The sequence below is a fragment of the Colossoma macropomum genome, unplaced genomic scaffold (assembly GCF_904425465.1).
Source record: "Colossoma macropomum unplaced genomic scaffold, Colossoma_macropomum, whole genome shotgun sequence".
Taxonomy (NCBI): domain Eukaryota; kingdom Metazoa; phylum Chordata; class Actinopteri; order Characiformes; family Serrasalmidae; genus Colossoma; species Colossoma macropomum.
Window position 1 is genome coordinate 31875672 of NW_023494795.1, and position 21132 is coordinate 31896803.

A 21132-nucleotide genomic window follows, 5' to 3' on the forward strand; every position below is an offset into this window, starting at 1 on the left:
GGTCTCCTGAAAAGAATACTGAAAATACTGTTATTGTTTTTAGTTGTTGTGGCTTCTGTGTGTTTTTTCTATGTTTTTGCTGATGCTGGAAAATTAATAGTTTGTACTTAATGGCAGTGAAAATTAAAGAGTGCTCTGTAAGTTTTGCACAGTACTGTATATTGTTACTTTGGCTAATAGAAAGTTTGGGAAATGTGCTGGTGTGATTCATGTGTTCATTCAGCCCACACAGTGTGAGATTCAGGCATCTGGCCAATTTGACTGTAAGTAAATCAAAATAGGCCCAAAAATTCAGTCTACACTGTACAACTGCCAAATGTTGTACACTTTTGACAGCTTTGAGGTATGATTTCATGTGTTATGAATATTCGTAGTGCCATGGTCTCTGCAGGTGTGTGTTTGGTGTTCCTTCACTTTCACTTCCACATCAGTGAGGAGATGATGATGCTGCGAAGTTCCTCCTCTGGGTTGTGAAATGATATCTTGTGTGAATTTGCCTCCCTATTTTACTGTCACCTTCCATTCGGCTCACATCAATTATTTACCCCCAGTTCTTCTCACACATCCTGCAGTGGGAATATGTGTGAGTTTGAGTTTCTGCATGTAGTGAGATCTACTGTATTATTCCATCAATCTTTCTACAACTTTCTTACCAGGGAATTCAACTAATTCTTCAAAAATTCTACATAATTCAGTGGTTGAGATGTTAACAGAGTGATTCACAGTGGCTTGGTGTGAAATGGTTCAATGTAGAGACTCAGATTTCGGTAACATTTTATTTAGATTGCTTTGTAGATACTTTATTTAGATATTGCTTTGTAGCTTTGTAGATACTTTAGATGCTTTGTAGATACTTAATTCACTTTAAAGTTGCATTCAAGTAAATTTCTACTAAATTGACAATTTTCTTTAACTCTAAACCTGGCTGTAATCCTAATCCTAACCTTAACCTCAACCCAAAAGTCCAACCCTAGCCCTAACCCTGATCCAAATCCTTACCCTAACCCTAACCCCACCACTGTTTAGAATCAATTGAGTTTTGACAGATAGTTTGTTAACAATATGAACGTCTGTAGATAATCTATAAGGGACTATAGTGGACTATACAAATAATGTGAGACCCAGATTTCTTTACAGTGGTGGTGATAGGAACCAAGTGTCACCATGACTTTATTTACTATCCAAAACCACCAGTGAACCTACACATGTCTTCTGAGTTTTAATGTTGATGATGGTAAAATTGTGGTAAATCGAAAATTACATGTTTTCTTTGGGGACTATTTTGCCTTACAACACCCTGCGTGCACCCCTACATCATGAATACATTTTTAATAAATAAGTTTTAGACCTAAACCTAATAGTAAAACAATGTCTCATACATTAGCCAGTGTATTCATAACCATTTCATAATAACTTTCTGTGAGAAAGCTTTTAGAGACATCAAACTCTTCAGACATCTGACATGAGACATCATGTACCTTTTTGCTGTGCACTCTTAAAAATAAAAGGGGTTCTTCAGTGCGATGCAACAGAAGAGCCACTTTTGGTTTACTAAAACATTGTTGCTTTCCTAAAATGGTTCTTGAAAGAGCCATTTTTCAAAATGTCAACAGAGGCCTACAGACTCAGCAAGGTGGAGCTACAAGAGTGGAGTTTCTGATAAAGTGGCCTGGAGTGTCTCGTCTCTGTCCAGAGAAAAACATGTTTTTTTTCAGCCTTTTTTTTCTGCATCATTTGAACACAGCAGGTGTGCTTTACGTTGTGTGCAAATTTCATGACCATGAAATTTAATAAATGGACCAATAGAAATGCTCCAAAATCACTTGTAATTTAAAAAATACAAAAAAAAACTTTACATTAACTTACATTAAGTGCTGAGAAGGTAAAGATATGCCTTTGGATATACCTGTTTTTCTTTGAACAACAATAATATGCTATAGCCTATTATGTATTCTCGTTAATAGGTCCTGTTTATTGCATTTATTTATTTTTTGTCCACCTGCTGCCAGTTTCAGCTTCATTAGATGAAAAAAAAATGGAAAGAAATATCAAAAGTGACACAACAACTCTGCAATCGTGGCAGCGAGTGAATCTGAGTCTCTCATTTGTTGGGAACAAATACCAGCAAAACACGCTGGCGGTCATTCCACCGCTCTTCATCTGTCAGATCTCTAACACTGTCAGGAATGTGCAGTGAATGAAGTGAACAGCAATCTGGGACTTCACAGCTTGATGTGAAACTGAGAAAGAGAGAAGAAGAAGAAAAAGAGGGAGAGAGGAAAAGAAAGGGAGAAGGCAGATTGAAAACTGATTGAAACAGTGATGTTGGCCCATTGATTCATCATAAGTCTCGGATGTTGAAATTGCATTGATTTTGTTCATTGTATTGGCCATTGACTCAGCATAGGAAAATCACCATGTTGTGCACTTGCTCATGATTGAATAGCTGTTTATGTGATGTTGATTTAAGGTTAATGTATGTTTGGTGAATTCATTGTCAAAAGAATAGTAAATTGCAATGAAGGGCAGTTGCGTTACCCATGGCGCTATCCTATACACCTCTTTCAAATGGCTAGAAGTGCACATTGCTTCATTGACAATGCAATCACTCTACGTACAGAACGTTGGAGGTGAAATCCATGTCCAGGCCAAAAGTCCATTTTCTGTTTTCTGTGGTAAGTCTCTAAATGCTGCACTCCCCTAATTGCTTGAAACTGTAAGTAATGTGTGTTATGCTCTGTAAATACTGAACTGAAGTTAGTTTGCTATCACTGCAAAATAATAGAGAAAACATTATTTCAGTATTACAGCAACATCAGTACTGACATTATATCAACAGCTTTTCAACCATCAGTGATCTAGAATATTTAATCGGGGTGGCAGAGAATTTCAGCTGGGTGGGATTGTTAATGTGTGTGGGGGGATGTATAGAGAGAGGTTGGAAGGTTGTTCAACCCATAGTGAAACAAATCTCCCCTTAAAGACACAAACACTCGGGCCACCCCTTTCAAGCCGTGCATGAGTGCTGGTGAATCAGTGTGAATCAGTGTTGGATCAGTGCTCAACATGGTGATTTTCCAGTGTTGAATCAACGGTCAATACAACAAGCAAGATCACTGCAAATTTACCATCAGAAATCTACAGTAATTCAACAGTGTTACCCAACATCACATCAACACTGTTTCAATCACAGTTTGCAATCTGGGAGACACAGATAGAGAGAGAGAGGAAAGGTGGGGGGAGATAGAGAAGAAAAAAGAGAAGGAAAGAGGGAGAGAAAGTGGAAAGATAGAGAGAGGAAGAAAGAGAGAGGGGGAGGAGAGGTAAAGATTGAAAGAAAGAAGAAAGGGAGAGAAAGAGGGAGAGAGAAAAAGAAGGAAAGGTGGAAAGAGAAAAAGGGAAAAAGGACGATGGAGGCAGGAAAAGAGGAAAAGAGAAGAAAAAAGGAGAGAAAAGAAGAAAAAGGGAGAAACGTAAAGGAGGAGAGGTGGGCAGGAGAAGAGAGGGAGAGAGAGAGGAAAAGATGGAGAGGGACAGACAAGAAAAAGAGAGAGAAGGGAAAATAGAGGGAGAGAGAGACAAGAAAAAGGAGAGGGAAAGGGGAACAGATTTAGAGATGGAGGAAGAGTCAGGAGAAGAGGGAGAGAAGAAAAAAGAAGAGAGAGAAAACGTAGAGGGGAGAGGGGCAGAAAGAAAAAGGGAGAGAGGAAAAGATAGAGAAAGATAGAAGAAAAGAGGGAGAGAAGGGAAAATGGAGGGGAAGAGAGAAGAAAAATTGAGAGAAAGAAAAGAGAAAAAATAGGGACAGAAGGGAAAATAGAGGGAGCGAGAGAGTAAAAGAGGGAGGGGGGGAGTGATTGCTGATTGTGGGGTTGTGTGTGAGCTGGTGTTTGTTCCTGTCTGAAGAGGCTTTTGGAGTGTGTGTTGGTGTTGGAGATCTGCTGGCTGACCCGACCCAAACAGGGCCTGACAAAATAACAGGCTTAGGGCTGAGTTTGGGCAGCGAGGCTAAGAGCTGGTCAGAGAAGAGAGGATGCTGTTCATCTGTCAAATGCAATCAGGAAAACGCACTGATAATAAACACTCCTAGTGTGTTAGAGATTATTACCAGTCTATCACAGCAGGACATTTTCTGTTGATCAACTCAAGTGTTGAGTAACAGAGTAAAGCTCTGTAAAACCCTGTCTGTTATAATCTCTGTCGGTGTGTCTGAGCGAGTCGGGTCGAGTTTAAATTTAGCAGTTCTAGTTGGGCCTGGTGAGATCGGGTCTCAAGTCTTAGGCTTCAGTTTCATACCTGTGTTGACCTCTAGCCCGTTGTGCAGGTGCATCGATCTGAAAGTGGAGATCCAGCTGTATCAGAAAGTAGCAATGATTCCAACAAGTTACACTGATTTTGTAGAATAGAACAGAATAGAATGTGTTTATTGTCACTGCACAGCAGTTCACTCTCAGAAACTGTCACTGGGCCAGTACACCTCTTGTCACTGGGGTGGGACCCTCAGGGGTACAATTATGTTCCCTTTAGTTAGGGAACATAATTGTACCATAATTCACTGAAATGATATTGACTCCGCACACCCCGTCTCGTCTCCAGGCTTTTTATTTTATTGATCTGTTTTACAACATTCGGTTATGAAAAGGTACAAATATGTACTTTTCACCTGGAAAGGTTCACAATTGGACCTTAAAACCACTGTTGTACCTTTGAGGGAACATTTACATTGTTTGTATCTTGATGAACAAAAACTGTACCTGAACAGAACCTTTATTTCTAACAGTGTACAGTGAAATTTAAGCTGCAGCACGCGATGGTGCTAGGAGTGTAAAATTACAAGATGGTATAACAGTTTTGAAATTTAAAAATAATTATTATCAACTACAACTATGTTCAGTAGAGCATGCAATCATGTTTTACCAGGTTTCAAACACTAGCTGGCTAATTTTCCCCTCTGCATTTTAAAACATAGAAGTGCCTCTACAAAACAGACTTTAACAAACTAGATTGCTCAACTGCGTAAATTGTTCCTTCAGTCGCATTTGGGTATTTAATGTACTGTAGCACTGGAAGAAGAAGAAGAAACAAACAAAGAAGAAGAAGAAGAAAAAGAAAGGAAGAAGAAAAAGAAGAAAGAGGAGGAGGAGGAGGAAGAAGAAAACAGGAAGAGGAAGAGGAAGAAGAAAGAGGAGGAGGAAGAGGAAGAAGAAAAAGAGGAAGAGAAAGAAGAAGAAGAGGAAGAAGAGAACAGGAAGAGGAAGAAGAAAAATAGGAAGAAGAAAAGAGAGAAGAAGAAGAACAAAAAGAATGAAAAAGAGGAAAAAGATGAGGAGGAAGAAGAAGGAGAAAAAGAGGAAAAGGAGAGGAAGAAGAAGAAGAGGAAGAACAAGAAGAAGAAGAAGAGGGGGAAGAAAAAAGAGGAAGCAGAAGAAGAAAAGGAACAGGAAGAAGAAGAAGAAGGAGAGAAAGAGGAGGAAGAAGAAGATATAGAAGAGGAAAAAGAAGGAGAAGATGTACTAGTAGAAGTAACACAGGAGTGGCCACAGTTCTCCTGTAAGAAGTGCTCTTTATTGAACACACCAGCAGAAAAGGGCACATACACACCAAACTCGAGGGGGTGATCACCAGTAGCCACACACTTCACCCATCACATACAAAACCCACAATCCCTGACACTAAATAACACAAACAACGTGTATACATAACTATAACCATCTGCACAGCCACGCCTCCAGAGTCTCAGATGCCAGCACCAGCCAGCAGCAGAACACAACAGTATATTTTCAATTCATTTCACATCAAATCAGATTGAAGGAAAACTGTGGTGAAATTTGAGATTCCATGATGAATCGAATCCTAATCAGACTGAATCACTGTCAGGGCAGTTTTGCTTCTGTGTTGTTTATTTCTCTATAGCAGGTGTGTATGTGGGAGTATTCTCTTAAACTGAAGTGCTCTTGATAGCAGCCACACACAGACAGAGTCGTTTCACAGATCCGCACCAACCTCACAATTATTATCAGCCATTTAACATCAGGATTATATCACAGCAGTTAAGTGCTGGCACTTTTATCCTGACACCATATGGTTTAGTTTTAAGTGGACGCAGCTCTGCTAATGGCCTCCTATGTGGAAATCTATTTCTAAAGCAATTAATCTGCTCCTGATTTCTTTAGAGTTTATTAATTAAAGACATGAGTACAAAAACGGCACAGCACTCCTCCCACATACGCCTCTGTAACTCAGCGTTACTAACCAGGGCTTCATTTGTGCTGGAACAAGTTTTAGTGGAGAAAAGTTATTGTAGTAAATCTGGCACCTCATTCACATTTTAAACACATTCATGTTACAATCTATAGCCCAAGTGTCAAACACAAGGCCCACGGGCCAGATCAGACCCAGATCAGGCCCAGATCAGACCCAGATCAGGCCCAGATCAGGCCCAGATCCTATCCGGCCCCTCAAAAGTGTTTTAATTTTCTGTTAATATTAGCTCTTTTCACATTGTGCTGCACTACAGTCCCCAACATGCACTGCAACGTAAAGTGCGCCCAGAATCTCCTGCCCCAACAACAATCTATTGGACAGCGGTTACATCTAAATTCTACATAATTCTACGCAGTTCCACGCCAATCATATCACCAAACACACTAACTGCAGCTCAGCCAATATGAACACCTAACGTCAGCTCAGCAGCTCAGAAACTGAGCCCAAGTATTAATCAACTTGCAGCAAAGAAAAAATGCTAGGAATGAAGTATTATTATTATATTTCTAGGTTTACTACAAGGGCGTAAATTGTATTGCTGAAGTTTTTGTGTATTTTGAATAAACAATGGTCAGTTTAATTAAAAACTAAATAAAACGTGATCATTCCCTGGCCCTTGGATTTATTGAGATTTTTTAATATGACCCTTCTAATGGTTGAGTTTGACACCCCATCTATAGAGATGGGTCAAGAAAGATCATAAAATATTTTTTGCTAACTTTATTAAGTCTGTCTGCCTTCTATCTACAATCACTGTCCAGTTTATCCGCACCACTTATCAACAGATCAACAAATACAGACTCTAGTCCCTTTTCCCTGTTCCTCAATCTAGCTGTCATGTACAATCAGCAATTCCACAAAAGTGCAGTGATAATAAACACTCCAATTTCAGTTATGCTATTATAGCTGAAAATGAATGGAGTTTGTGTAATCGGTTTGCTGGCTGTTACACTCTGTTACCACTAGGGGTTTCTGCATATGCATTGTCAGGAGTAGCTCTAAGGATAAAATCACATTCTATACATGAAAACATGCATATGATTATGCACAAAACTGCACACATGCACCATTGATACCTCAGACATCTGAAGAGTTTAATGCCTCTAATAGCTCAAAAAGTTATTACATGAAATGGTTATAATACACTGCCAGATGTCTGAGCCATTGAGTGCATTTACATGCACTGAATAATCAGATCATAATCGGATTTCTGCAGTTATCTGATTATCGAAATGGTCATGTAAACAGCACACTCCAATCTAGAAATCTGATTAAGAAATCTGATAAAGAGAGCTGGATTCTAGCTCAGTAATCAGATTTCTCAGTGCATATAAACACTTACTCTGATTTCTTTTGGATTTCTCAGTCTGTGCATGTGCGAAAACTGACCAGAAATAAGCAAGCAGGCTTGCCGAGATGGCAGCAAAACTGTTGGAGCAACAATGAAACCGACTACATGCTTGACGAAATTAAGGCTTTAAAGATTCTTTATTTTCTAGATGATACATATTAGTATTTTCAGGTAAAGTGGCGTGATGTCTTTTTTGAAAAGCCGCAGCCTAAAGTTTGAGTTTGACTTCATGTTTATGTCACGTCTTCTGTGAGTTTATTGGCTGATTGTAAAGCAGAAATCTGATTACTGCCTGACTCATGTAGACCTGGAGTTTCCCCATTATCTGATTACTCAAGCGCATATGAACACATTGATCGTGTTACTGACAAAAGCTGATTTTCTGCAGTTGTCGGATTATTAAGTGCATGTAAATGCACTCATTGTTTTACTTTAGTTTTGAGATGATTTTAGCCTAAAACGCAATTTTGAACTACATTAATTTTATTTTTGCAGACATCGTGACCCCTGGTTCCTATCACCACCGCTGTAAAGAGTCTCTACAATGAACCATTTCACATTAAACCACTCTGAATGACTGTTTACATCTCAGTGATTGAAATTCTGAATGTTGGAATTGCCCTTTAAGCCGTGCCTGAAGTTTATATTATCACCAAGGCACACATCTCTGACTACGCCAAGGCTTTTTCTCAGAGATAACTGAATATTGTTCTTGTCTGCATTTGTAAACGATCAAAAAAACACATAATATCGTACCAGTTCATAGTTTTGTTATATTTGCCTGTAATTTCATCGCCTTTGCTTTTTGCGCAATCACTTTCCTCACTCTCCAGGTCCTCCAGTCTTTCTTTTCTCCTCCATCTCCGTTGTAATGAAATGTGATGGGCCGTTAAAGTGCAATGAGGGTGCATCAAAGGACTCAATCCCCATCGCTCCCTCGCTCTCTCTCTCTCTCGCTCTCTCTCTCTGAGAAGTGATGATAGTAGGTTTTTTTTCTCGAGCTGCTCCAGTGAGCTCATCCCGTCACCTTGGCAGAGTGGCATGCGAGTGTGTCTGTGTGCGAGTGCTGAGACAGCAGTGAGGCTGAGCGAAGTAGAGATGCTCCGCGTGTGGACAGACAGCTCGTCGTACAGAGGCGATGTCTGCACGCACGCTCTGAGAGCGCTGTCACATTCAGACTGAAATTGCAGCATGTTGATCAGCCTGTCAGAAAGTGCTGAGACAGGGCTTTCCTGAAAGAGCAAGAGACAGAGAGAAAGAGAGAGAGAACATATTGTGCTGTGTACACAAATTTCAGAACCACAATCCAGGATCTGAATGTTTAATTCACTACATAGAGAGATGTATAAGGAACTGACTGCAAAATTGTGACAAGCCCCGCCTCCCTTAGTTACTGTTGCTTTGTCCATCAACCTATAAGCTCTAGTTGCCAGGTAGCATATATGGCACTTGTGCTAAAAGACCACAATGTTGGATAGCTCAAAGGAAACCTGAGAAGCACACAGAGGCACAGAAGACCTAAAGAGCCACGGTTTCTCCAGTTTCCCAAGACCATGAGTTATTTTTTCATTTGTTTTCTCAAGATCTTGAAATATTTATGCTATTATGATGACATAACGAGTGTTGTCTTGTGTTGGTATTTTCTCTTTTGTCCCTTTTTGATCCCACCTTCACCTCATGGAACCTGTTTGTGCTCACGTTCGAGGAGTGTTTAAGAACAAATGACAGAAGCATCAAAGTTCAGAGACACACTCAGTTTAATATGAATCAGGACAGACTTTTTGTACCAGAAGTGATTACAGTAGATAAATATGATGTATATATCTCAAGTCTGGAGAGCATGCATCGAATGCATGTGTTGTGCAGTAGCAGATCTGTAAATCTCTACAAATCTCAAAATCTCAAATTTCATGTCCATGTGATTCGATTTGATGGCTGCGGTTTGACACATAACTGTCTGAGGATCTGGAGGTTATAATTGTTATAATTGTAAGTTAAGTGTAAAAGTGTAAGTGTAAATTGTAATTGTGGTTATAATTGTAAGCTTGGTGTGCTTTGCAGGACAGCTTAGTCTACAGAAACAAATTCTCCGATTCTTGCATCTTGATAAAGGAGTATTTGTTTTGTTGTTGGGTGAAGGGCCTGGGTTTGGTTCCCCGGCCGGGCGACGAGGGTTCTTTCTGTGTAGAGTTTGCATGTTCTCCTCGTGTGGGTTTCCTCCACGGTGCTATGTTTTCCTACCACAGTCCAAAGACATGCAGCCAGGCCACAGGGAGATGCTAAATTGCCCCTCGGTGTAATGTATGTATCTGTGTGTCTGCCCCGTGAGGACTGGCAGACTGTCTAGGGTGCTTCCTGCCTTCTGCCCAATGACTGCTGGGCTCCAGCACCCCCAGCTACCCAGAAGGATAAGCGGTTTAGAAAATGTGTGTGTGTGTTTTGTTGTCATAATGATATAAATAACTTGAGATCTTAAGAAAAACATGTTCATTTTGCCATGATAATAAAATAAAAAAGCGCCTCGATACAGAGGAGAACATCTCCAGCATTTTGATTCAAAAACAAACTGGCTTTACAAGATGTTCAGTGACCACATACAATCATATGCAAAGATTTGGGCGCCCCTGATCAAATGACATGTTTTGTTTTAAAAAATAAGTGAACACATCTTCTATAGTGAACTTCTGCACATTTTAATATTTGGCAGTTTATTTGAATTTAATACATTGGGGAAAAATCAAGAACAAAATGTGGCCTGTGCAAGAAACTATGTTTTTATTTTTTAATATGTGAACTTTAGCAAATAGAATAAAATGTGCATTTACATCACAAGCATATATCACAGGCACCACATGCAAGTATTTGCAGCGCACTGACCTAACACATGGTTCCACTGTCCCTCTCTTTGTATGTCCACAGGTTAATAACATCGAGAAGCCCACTCACACATCTCAGGACTGAACCTGATGTCCAGGAGTGAGCTGAAGTGAAACTGCAGCAAAACAGACCACCCTGCAGCCAGCTACCTTAGCATCCAATCACCATGCCTGAACATCACTGGTGTTCTGATATGCATACTTAAATACAGCTACTGGTACAAATAAAACAACGATAAATCAGTGCTTCCTGGCTTCTGACCAGCTTAACTTCCCTGAGATGGCCGTGCATCTGTTGTGGTGACCGTGGTGGAGTGCGCGAGGTCAGAATCAGCATGCGTCCGTGGGCGGGGTCCTGGCGCTGGATAGCCCTGGTGCTGCTGGCCTGGGGGACGCTGCTCTTCTACATCGGGGGCCACCTGGTGCGGGACAGCGAATACACACCTCGGTCCAGCAGAGAGCTGGCCAAAATCCTCACCAAACTGGAGCGCCTCAAGCAGCAAAATGAGGACCTGCGGCGCATGGCACAGGCACTGAGGTGGGTTTTGGGCTGGGAAGGTGGCGGGGGGGGTGATGCTGGGAGAACTGGGAGAACACAGGCTACTGTATGTATATGAAGTAATATTGAGGTAATGTTCAGTTGAGCTGTAATGAATCTATTTTAACCCAAGGCATTGAGTTAGTAATAACAAAAGATGTCCAAAATCATCATTTATAGGTAATTTTCTTACTTATAGCCATATATATATATATATATATATATATATATATTTAGTTAAAAGTTCAAAGATTTATGTTTATCATGAATTAAATTTTTTAAATAAAAAAAAAAAAAATCTGTCCTCCGTTTTCATGTCACTACCGAGTTTTAGTCCATAGGCTGAGCTTTAGTTTAGCAACACGTCTGCATTTTAGAACAGGAAGTGAGACTGCGTCCCTCATGCCTACATGGTGAGCTGTTTTGAAGTAAATTTGTCCCAAAGAATTTTCTATCCTCATGTGACCGTACCTCTGCTTTATTAGCTGTCAGAAAAGTTCCGTCATCCTCCACATTTTTGTATATTCATTAGTCATCTCCTAACTCACCTTTAAATAACGCTTAGTGTTTTGTATTGTTGTTGTTTAATTAAAAAAAAATGCTGTCTCACGTTTTCATGTCATTACCGAAACACAGGGTTTTAGTCCATAGGTGGAGCCTAATTTTAGCCATGCCGCTGTGTTTTAGAGCAGGAAGTGAGACTGCATCCCTGACATGGTGAGCAGTTAGGTCCCATTGTTTTGAAGTAAATGTGTCCCAAAGTCTGAAAATCAGTGTGGAACATCAAGAATTATTATGGCCAAAATATTTTCTTCAATTAAGTAAACATTTTTGTGTTTTAAAGAAAAATACAATGATTATATGTATGTGCAGCTGTTTAAAGCTGTGTTTGCTAGTCATGTACTGGCTAGCATTTTTGAGTTCTGCTCAAAATGAGCTAAAATTGTCACTACCAGAACAGTCATTAGTGAAACATTTGCTAAAGTTTCGGTAGTGTTATGATTGTTTTGTTACTGACAAAATGGAATGTTCAATCATTTGTTTTAGTAAAATAAACATAATTAAGGTATAGGGTCACTCAGAGCAAAAGCATTTAGTCTAAATTCCACATAAGTTAAAAGTCTGAATTGCGTTTTGACTGACTGACCCTGACTTTGAAGCAGTTCAATGGAACGATCCATATAAATGATCCATGTCTGTCCTTGTAAGTAATTTTGCATGCCTGTGTGCTACCAATATAAGCAATGCAGCGTGGGAAGCGCCATAAACTCAGCGAGCAATCTGTTGAAGCATTTAATTATGCTAATACAAAAGTGATGGATGAAGATACCTGTGCTGAAGAACAGAGAGCACCCCAGCCTCAACTAAACAGGCCTGACTTGATGTTCACTCAGGAACAGCTTTTTAAGCTTAACATTTTATTCCTAAAGATTTTATTTTAAGGCAGCTTGTTTTGGGGCTGTATTTACTGCAGTGGTCTCCAGCCCTGGTCCTGGAAGGTCCGACCACAATGTGTCACACCTGCTACAGCTAATCAACCTCTTCCCAAGTGCCTGATTGGCTGGATCAGATTTGATAGCATTAAGTAAGGGGATAGTGGATACAAATTGGAACTAAAGGTCTAGGGTTGGAGACCACTGATTTACTGACTAGTTTCTGTCACTACTGGTACTGGCTATTTCTTTCTAAATAAAGTATTGAAAGGATTATTGGATTTTCCTTGTGCCTTCCAGTTGGTACAGCTTTGTGTCAGTTTTAAAGTAGTGTAGAAGTAAAGTAATAGGTAGTAATCAATAAAGTAATCCCTTTACAGTTTGAGTAATTTGTAATGGATTATTTTTTGAGTAACTGCAACACTGAACTTGAATGACCAAAGGACAGATACTACCTTGAAAGAAGAGAATTACCATCCCTCTTCTTATACAACGTGCCTGCTGGTCTGTCTCTTGAACAAGGTCAAAACCCTACAAGTTATAATGAAAGGTGAAAAGACTTTACCACTCATTTCATTGCCAACTACTTCTTCTCCACAGTGGAGAATGCCATCTCCCAGGAAGAGAACTACCCGCTAATGAAGGCAACAGGTCTTCACTCACCTTCCTCGTCTAAAATAGCCCCTCTGACCAGCCCCTGTGGCGTCTGTTTGTAATGTAAACAACTTTGAAGTTTCCTGAAGGCCCTGTCACAGTCTTTAGTCTTTTGCAGTCTATCTAGTGCCGCCTTCCTCATAAGATCAGTCAAGACAACTGCTTTCTTCTTGTATCACCCTACTAATCTTACCATTCTCCTAGTGGTACCTGAACATATGGACTTGCATCAACCTTGTCCACATGTGGCCAGATTACCCTATTAGCAATCACACGCTACTGGATGTGGCAACGTGCCAAGACACACTTCTGCGGGTTGAAGTTGAGGTCAGCATACTAAATCTATTGGAGCACCTGCCCTATGTGGGCCAGATGATCCTTGCAGGACTAAACATGGCCATATTATTTATAAATGTGGCTATAAACTGCATGCAAACACTTTGTCCATTAGCCTCTAAGGTCAGTGGTATCCAGTGCAGCCCACAAGGCATCACAGCAAAATTATAGAATCCAAAAGGTGTCTTGAAGGATGTCTGATCCCTTGTTTCTGAGGCCAAAGGCACCTGCCACTATCCCTTGCACAGATCACAAAAGACAATATTTTGCAGAGTCCATCCCCTTACCAAGGCTGTCTTTGCAGGGCTTGGGTCAAAGGGTGAGATTTATCTTTGATTTGCCAATGCAAAATTGAATGTTGCAATGAAACAAGTACAACTTTGCACCGTTTGCAGGTTGAAGGCTCAATAATTCCCCTTTACCCTCATTACATCAACCTTCTCTCCCAAACCCAGAGGATCAATTTGGGATACTATAGAGTGCTCCTTGACACAGATCTTGTGCTAGACTCAAGACCTCCCCTTCCTCCTTGTTGATACAGTGTTGGTTTGGTTGGTATAGTGTAGAGAGTAACACCACTGCCTCCCATGCTGCAAACTGGGGTTTGATCCCCTGCCTGGGCAATCACCCTACATTATACCAGTAATAGTCCTTGGGGTAGACTTCTAACACTACCTTCGCCTACCTGTGTAAAATGATCAAATTGTAAGTAAATAATGAACAGGTGCTGCTGCACTGGCTGTGGCTTGAACTATTTCAATAGGTTCAGTAGGTCGACAATAGTTTGATATTGCTGATGCTGTTTACTTTTCTTGGGCATGTACAGTTCATAAGTCACTGGCCCTGTCTGCTTGTTGACCTTGTAGTAACTATGTCAGTTAGTGAGGAGCACACAAAGTGTGTCTTCGGAGTTGGCAAAATGCGGTTGTGTGGCCAAGCTCTCTGTGACAGTGCCATTCGTGTGAGTGTGGTGTAAGTCCTGTCGCTGGCATGCATCCTAACAAAGACGTGACCAAGGCCTCGTTCATCCCTTTGAGGTCTTGTAGAAGTTCATGCTGACACTGCTGTCTCTGCTGCCTTCCCAGATGGAGATGAAGACTTCAGTGAGCTGTGCAAGCTCTTCAGCGATGTCTGGTGCATGCTCCTTTATCTCTTTCTCAGTTCTCCTTTGACCATACCTCTGCCTTTTTGGCTGTTCACTCCAAAGTGCTCAGAAATATTCTTATATTTTCCACAGTTAACCTCTTAAATGGCCAGAGCCCACCAGCAGGCCCCAAGTTTTATTACACACTTCTTTAACCTAAGAATAGCTTAGCCAGTTTGCATTGAAACTCCTGTAGTTCCTGAATAATAAGCTTTAGTATGTAATAAGCCTGGGATTTTAGTAGGCATAAGGTAGGTGCACATAATAAAGTGGCAACAAAGGATGTTTTTCCACTGCCCAAAGAACAGGAACCTTTGCCACCAGAAAACTGGAACTGTGTTTTTTCCATTGGTCATCAGTGCAACACTGAAAGTTCCAGTTTTATTGTTTTTGATGCCTGCTGAAGCGTGGTCCCAACAGGACATAATGGTACTCAAGAGTGTTTTCCTCTGTCTTTGGTAACACTGCAGCTGAAGCCAATGACAAGTCCAGTTTTTTAGGTGAGGATAAAGTCACCAAGCACTATTATATGGTTGGTAATGTACACCAGAACTTGAAATAGAATGCTATATTGATGTTTCCACTGGTAATCTGAAAATTACTATTTTGTAACAGTAATTTTTGAGTTCACTAGTTAGGAAACGAATGCATTTATATTAGCCTCCTGAGCGAGTGTTATTGATCTTATCTGCACACACAACAGCAATAAATATGAGCTTTGCTTGATTCTACCCATGATTCTGTATAAATGTTGTTTTATAGCAGCTAACAAATGAAGTTAACTGGCAAGCGAGGTAGCTAATTAGCCAAATTACACACTTTAGAGTGGCACAAACCGAGCAAATAGACAATTAACCCCTTAAATGGGCAGGGCACAAAGTTTTATTACACACTTCTATAACCTAAGAATAGCTCAACCAGTTTGCATTGATGTCCCTGTAATTACTGAATAATAAGCCTTAGTATGTAATAAGCCTGGGATTTTAATGGGTTAAAGGCTGAAGCTTATGTGAAAATGTACTCTGTTATTATTATTTTTTGGGGATAGTGAGTGTCATAAAATAAAATAGAATTTGAACTAAACCTAAAAACATTTCTGGCCTTGGATGAGCCTCACTTGGTTTTTTTGTGTGTTCATTTATCATCTCCTCACTCACATTTACATAACTCATTTTGCTGTCTGGTGTCAGCTAGAAGAGAATGGTTCCCCCTTTTGAGTCTTTGTTGGTTTTAAGGTTTATTCTTCTTGTTTCTAGTAGTCTTTCCTTGCCATTGTCGCTCTTGGCTTGCTTAGGTGGGGCTCGGACCTTGATTTCTGTAAAAGTACTTTGTGACAATACCAGTTGTACAAAGTGCTATTCAAATAGTTTTGAATTGAAATGAATTGAAAAATGAATCAAGAAGAGAGAGAGATAGAGACACTGTGTTGTTTGTTCTGCATGCTGTAAACATGGGAAAACAGATTAAGTAAAAAACTAAAAACAAGATTTAAAAGATGTGACAGATTGAGGACCTGTTTTAAGCTGACACTTCTTAGAGTGCAAGTACATTAAATGATAACTATCTCGAGCTACTGCTGTAACTCTTTTGTAGTTCCGCATCCTGAAGCTTGTTTTTTTTTAGTAACTACATTTAAACCACTGCAGAATGACTGAGTTATTTTTGAGTGATAGAAGTGAGGGATAAAAGCTTGGACCTGCTCGCAAATTGGGTTAACCCTTTACAATGGCAGGGCCCACCAGCAGGCCCGGGAATAGACCTAGAAGGTCGGGCTTAGCTTCCTTTGGTGCAGTACCAGCCACCTATAAGCCTCAGTAACTGACACAAATGCACACACCACAACAGCAATAAAAATCCCACCGTCAGAACACTGATAATATACAAGGATGTAACTTTTCCCACTATGCTATCTAATTGTTTTAAAGTGGTGAGTTATATTCCTGTTTAAGGGCTTTGCAACATCTGGCATCAATGTCAGTGTTTTACAACAACAGAAACTTGGCTTAATGAAATTTTTAGTGTCCCAATGTTTTGTTGCCATGAGATTATCAATTAGATCTGTGGTATTCAGTTCAGAGTTGTCTGAGGTGAAATATGTGGTCAGCACTGCATCAGAGGGGGTGCTCAAGAGTGATGGAGCTTGTGGAACCTGAGCTGACCCACTAGCTCTATTCCTGATGCAAGACTGAGCCTTGCCTCGATGAAATGGGTCTTTATGAAGGGCTATATAAAAGACAATTATTATTCATGCCAGCTAAGAAGGCGCTTGAGCAATCTGAGGGTAAAAGGGCAGGGACTTAAGCTCCCCCCCCCGGGGTCTATCTGAGCACGTGCCTGCATATTAGTTTGCAACAGTGCTATATTATGCTGCCCATGGAGTTTTTAATGTAACTACATTCCCTTCCGTTGAAACACGATTAGACTGTGTCTCTGGATAGCAGTGCATGCCATGTGCTGTAAATGAAATGAAACTTCATTCATATGCAGGTTGCCCTTTTGTCCTTGGAGCCCTTGTGCCCAAAAGCATCTGTGTATGGGCCTGCTATTCACTGTTTCCTCCTCAAAAAGCAATCAATAGCTCAGCAGTATAAAGATCGTCATCATTCACTTTTGGATTCATTAAAAAATATTTCTTCACTTAATCACATCCAAAAACTTTATTTAAGCAATTGCACTGAGTTGAGTTAATTTAAAAGCTGTAGATGTGATCGCTTGAGAAATAAAGTTTTTAGTTGATGCTGTTTGCAGTATTTACAGACTCCTCAGTGGGTTTTTTTCTTCCATTTCTGTGTTTATTATGTTTCACAGCGTGTGGCTGCATGTTTTCAAGCCCCATACTGTATCCGACCTCATTCTGCCACACATGGATGTTTCATCCTGAATAAATGCAATATTCTCTCATGGAAGTGAAAGCTTTATTCTCTCATAAATTCTTTATTTATTTTTTTGGTCATGACATGCACACGTATGAAACATATAGATACGCAGTTACATGAGAAAGCAAGAGTGCGAGACGTGTGAATATTTATGAACTGAGCTTTCATTTCCACAGGAGAATATTCGGCTTATTTCATTCCATATTATTTGTGATCTACATGCTAGCACATACATTAAGCATGGCTACAGTGCCAATATTAACTTCTTTAAAATATATATTTTTAGGCTACAGTAAACTCCATACATACATATTAAAGGAGACACAGCTTTCACACAAGTTGTGGTGCTTTATTATCCAGCTGTTGTGGGCCACAGCTACGACGTACATAAGCAGAGTTTTCTCTATCACTTCGCATGCTATTCACAGCACTCTGGTCAGACCCACAGTTCTACCTGTTCTACACACATATCCCCTTGAGGGACACTAGGACCACCTTCACAATAAAGCCTTCGGCATTCTACTTGCAGAGACAACATTTGTCTGGCTTTGGTGAACAATATGACGTAATTGCAGAGAAACCGAACAACCGCAGATGCCGCTCACTGTGTCGTGCACATGGAAGCTGGGTGAACTCACTACGAAAACATTTCTTAAAAAGGCCTGTGATTGGTCAGTAAAAAAGAGGCGTTCCAAGCAACAAAGCCTGAAATTAGCATCCTATTCGCCTGCTTGTTGTTCAAATTTTCCTGTTCTACCTTGCATAGCGCAGCATTCTGACAATGATAGAATCGTTTTCCAGGAAAGGTCATAGGCACTTTTGGCTTCACTTCATATTTGGCAAGAAGTACGCTGAGCGCTTAAGAGGTCTTATCAGAATATATATATATATATCTTTTAAATGTGATGTATATGCGACATTAGTCTGAACAGATCCTACTCCTAAAGCAAAAGAACATTGCTTCACGTTGCTTTACGTGGCTCATCCAGAGGTACGCAAGCATGACTATGAACGAACGGCAGTTGCTCCCAGAGGTTTCAGTTTCATCTTCACCAGCATTGCAGGAGCGATCGTGAAGCTTCACTGACAGACAGCTGGGCTCATCACCCAGAACGTGTTCGAGCTCGCCATAAAAATGTCACGGTCACTTCTTTGGTTCATGTCCTCGAATTCTTTAAACTAGACTCTTAACTTTTCTTTGACGCTGCAGCCTCGTTCTCCTACAGCCAAATTCAGCCATTTCTTTCGAAAACTCTTCGCACACGGAGCGGCTTTGGATAAGTGTCTTCTCATTTATTGAACAAAAACATCACCCAAAATATTTATGAGGTCTCAGCAGTGCGAAATTATAACCAATGTCGGGTTGGATTGACATACATTTTGCATGAATTCCGATCTGGCTGTCCATTGCCACATTTCGAATACGTATCAAACTTCAGCACCACATATGAAAGCGTCTCAAACTGGAATTGAAAATGAAAAGAGGCCCAAAACTGCTTTACTGCCCAAATTTGATTCTGTCATTTCACATTGTCTTTTTAATGTGGCCTGTATCTGACATCAATCTGAACAGATCCTGCTCCTGAACTGACCCACATGCGCAAAAGAACATCGATCCACCCAACATATTTATCCAACAAACACAGCTGTCCTCTACCTTTCCTTAAGATTAATAGACTCCTTTAACCTGACACTGAACTTTACCATGTGCAAACTGATACTTTAAACTTGGAGGACAAACAGTGGACACCAACACGACCACGCTGGACATAGTTTACAGAAGAGAGTAAACAGTATTAATTATTAAGAATTTCTTGCTTATTTTATTTGTGGAAGCCAACCAAACGCTGTGAGGGAGCTCAGTTTCATTTGTTTACCTGCCGTGAAGCAGAATGCTAGCAAAGGGACACAAACTCTGTGCCAAAACATGTTCTGTTATGTGCTGATTAAAGAGACTTGATAAGAGAGAGGCTCCTTTGCCTCTTTTGTCTCTCGTTAGAAAGTGCCATGGTTATTTGTTTAGACCGCCCGCACTCGTCTGTGATGTCCTCCAAAGTGAAAGATGATGTGAAGCATAACCGTAGCGGTGCATTTTGATCATGTTACCATTTATCTTCAGCATATCGAATGTATTTTTGATTTCAGTACCACATGTGAAAGTGACCCAAACCTGAGTTCATACTGTCACACTAAAGACTGGGGCTGGATGTCGTTTGGAAATGTTCGATACCGATTTGATACTTTTAATTCAATATCAATACCTAAATGAGACTTTTTTCAATACCTTTTTTTTTAATTGTGACAAAACGTACAAAAAAGGAATAATAATAATAATAATTATTATTATTATTATTATTTTCTTTTTCTACTGCATACCAGGCAGGTATTAGTGTGTTTCACAGCATATCTCTAGATGGGGGCTGATACTTGGAATTTAAATAAATAAAAACACAGAGAAAAATGTATTCACAAAGCACATATACATTATTGTAACCACTGTTATAGGTGTGCCATAGAGGCATAAAACAAATGATCTATCTTGTGTAGGGGGATTCAACAGTCGAAAAGGGCTGCGATCCTTTAACAATAAAATTGCTTACTGCTCTGTGGCATTCTTGCCTCCCCTCAACCAACATCCTTAGCTTTTCTGCTACAGTGAAAGGGGTTGTTTCTTCGTGGGCAACCACATTAGCTTGAGTAGAACTGGTAAACTGAACCTAGCACTGTCAAAGCCCTCACCTACAGCATGAAAACAACATGCAAATAGTTAATACAGCTTATTTATGATTATGTTCTTCATGCAGTCGAAAATTCAGCAGTTTTCTTGATGGAGATTTTTCGAAGTAGAGCCAGACTTTCGACCTCTCTGACATATTTATCTAGCTGTGTGCTCTCTGCGCTTCTGTGCATCAGGGAGTTGCGTTTTTTTTTTTTATTATTGCATTAGTGGTAAGGTCAACTCCAATAATCCCTCGTGACTTACGTTTTATGCAAAGTATCAAAAATAGGCACTGTTTTTTGTTTTTCACTTTTCGGTACTCGGTAGTACCGAGATGCTTCGGTCGGTGCCTTTTTGGTATCGAATTTCAGTGCCCAGCCCTACTAAAGACAAATCTGTGTCAGATAAATAAAAAATCAGATTTGGGCTTCTTTCACCTGCAGTGTGAACGCAGCCAAAGATCATTTGGGCATTTTTTTTTTTTCAATATTTACCAATCTAAAGGGTGCTAATTATTATGGTGTTATCTGGACATATATAGATGCTTTCTGGTGTCCTAAATGGTACAGGTGACTAAAGGCTGTAAGTAGAGGGTCAGATTGCTTCTGAAGGGCTCCACTGCCTCTCCAAAACATTCACAATCAGCTAAAACTCTCCATCAGTAATGATGTATTATTTTGACTTCTGGCCCTTTGCAGTCCCAGCGGTCAGCGGTATCAGCATCCAGCAGGCAGATGGAGGTTAATGAGCAGTGCTGATGGTTATTTAGTGACCCAATCAACCAGCACTGCTTTGTGCTCAGATTTTACATGCATCTCTCTCTCTCTCCCTCTTTTAAAAGAGTCAGAGCGGTCTAATGTTCAGTTAAACTTCTTCCCTGTGGTTTGACTTTGCATTTCTATTGTCTGTCTCTCTTAATTTCACTCATTCTTTCCCTTGTT

General features: G+C 40.2%; 1 protein-coding gene across 1 annotated transcript in view; it reads left to right on the plus strand.

Annotated features, from left to right (window-relative positions):
* The window catches only part of fut8b (fucosyltransferase 8b (alpha (1,6) fucosyltransferase)), a 131688-nt gene that overhangs the window by 51831 nt on the left and 58725 nt on the right, over positions 1-21132 (plus strand). Inside the window, exon 2 of the mRNA XM_036582196.1 lies at positions 10535-11029. Coding sequence (XP_036438089.1) covers positions 10827-11029 — 203 coding nt within the window. The 5' untranslated portion in view covers positions 10535-10826. The remainder of the gene's footprint in view (positions 1-10534; positions 11030-21132) is intronic.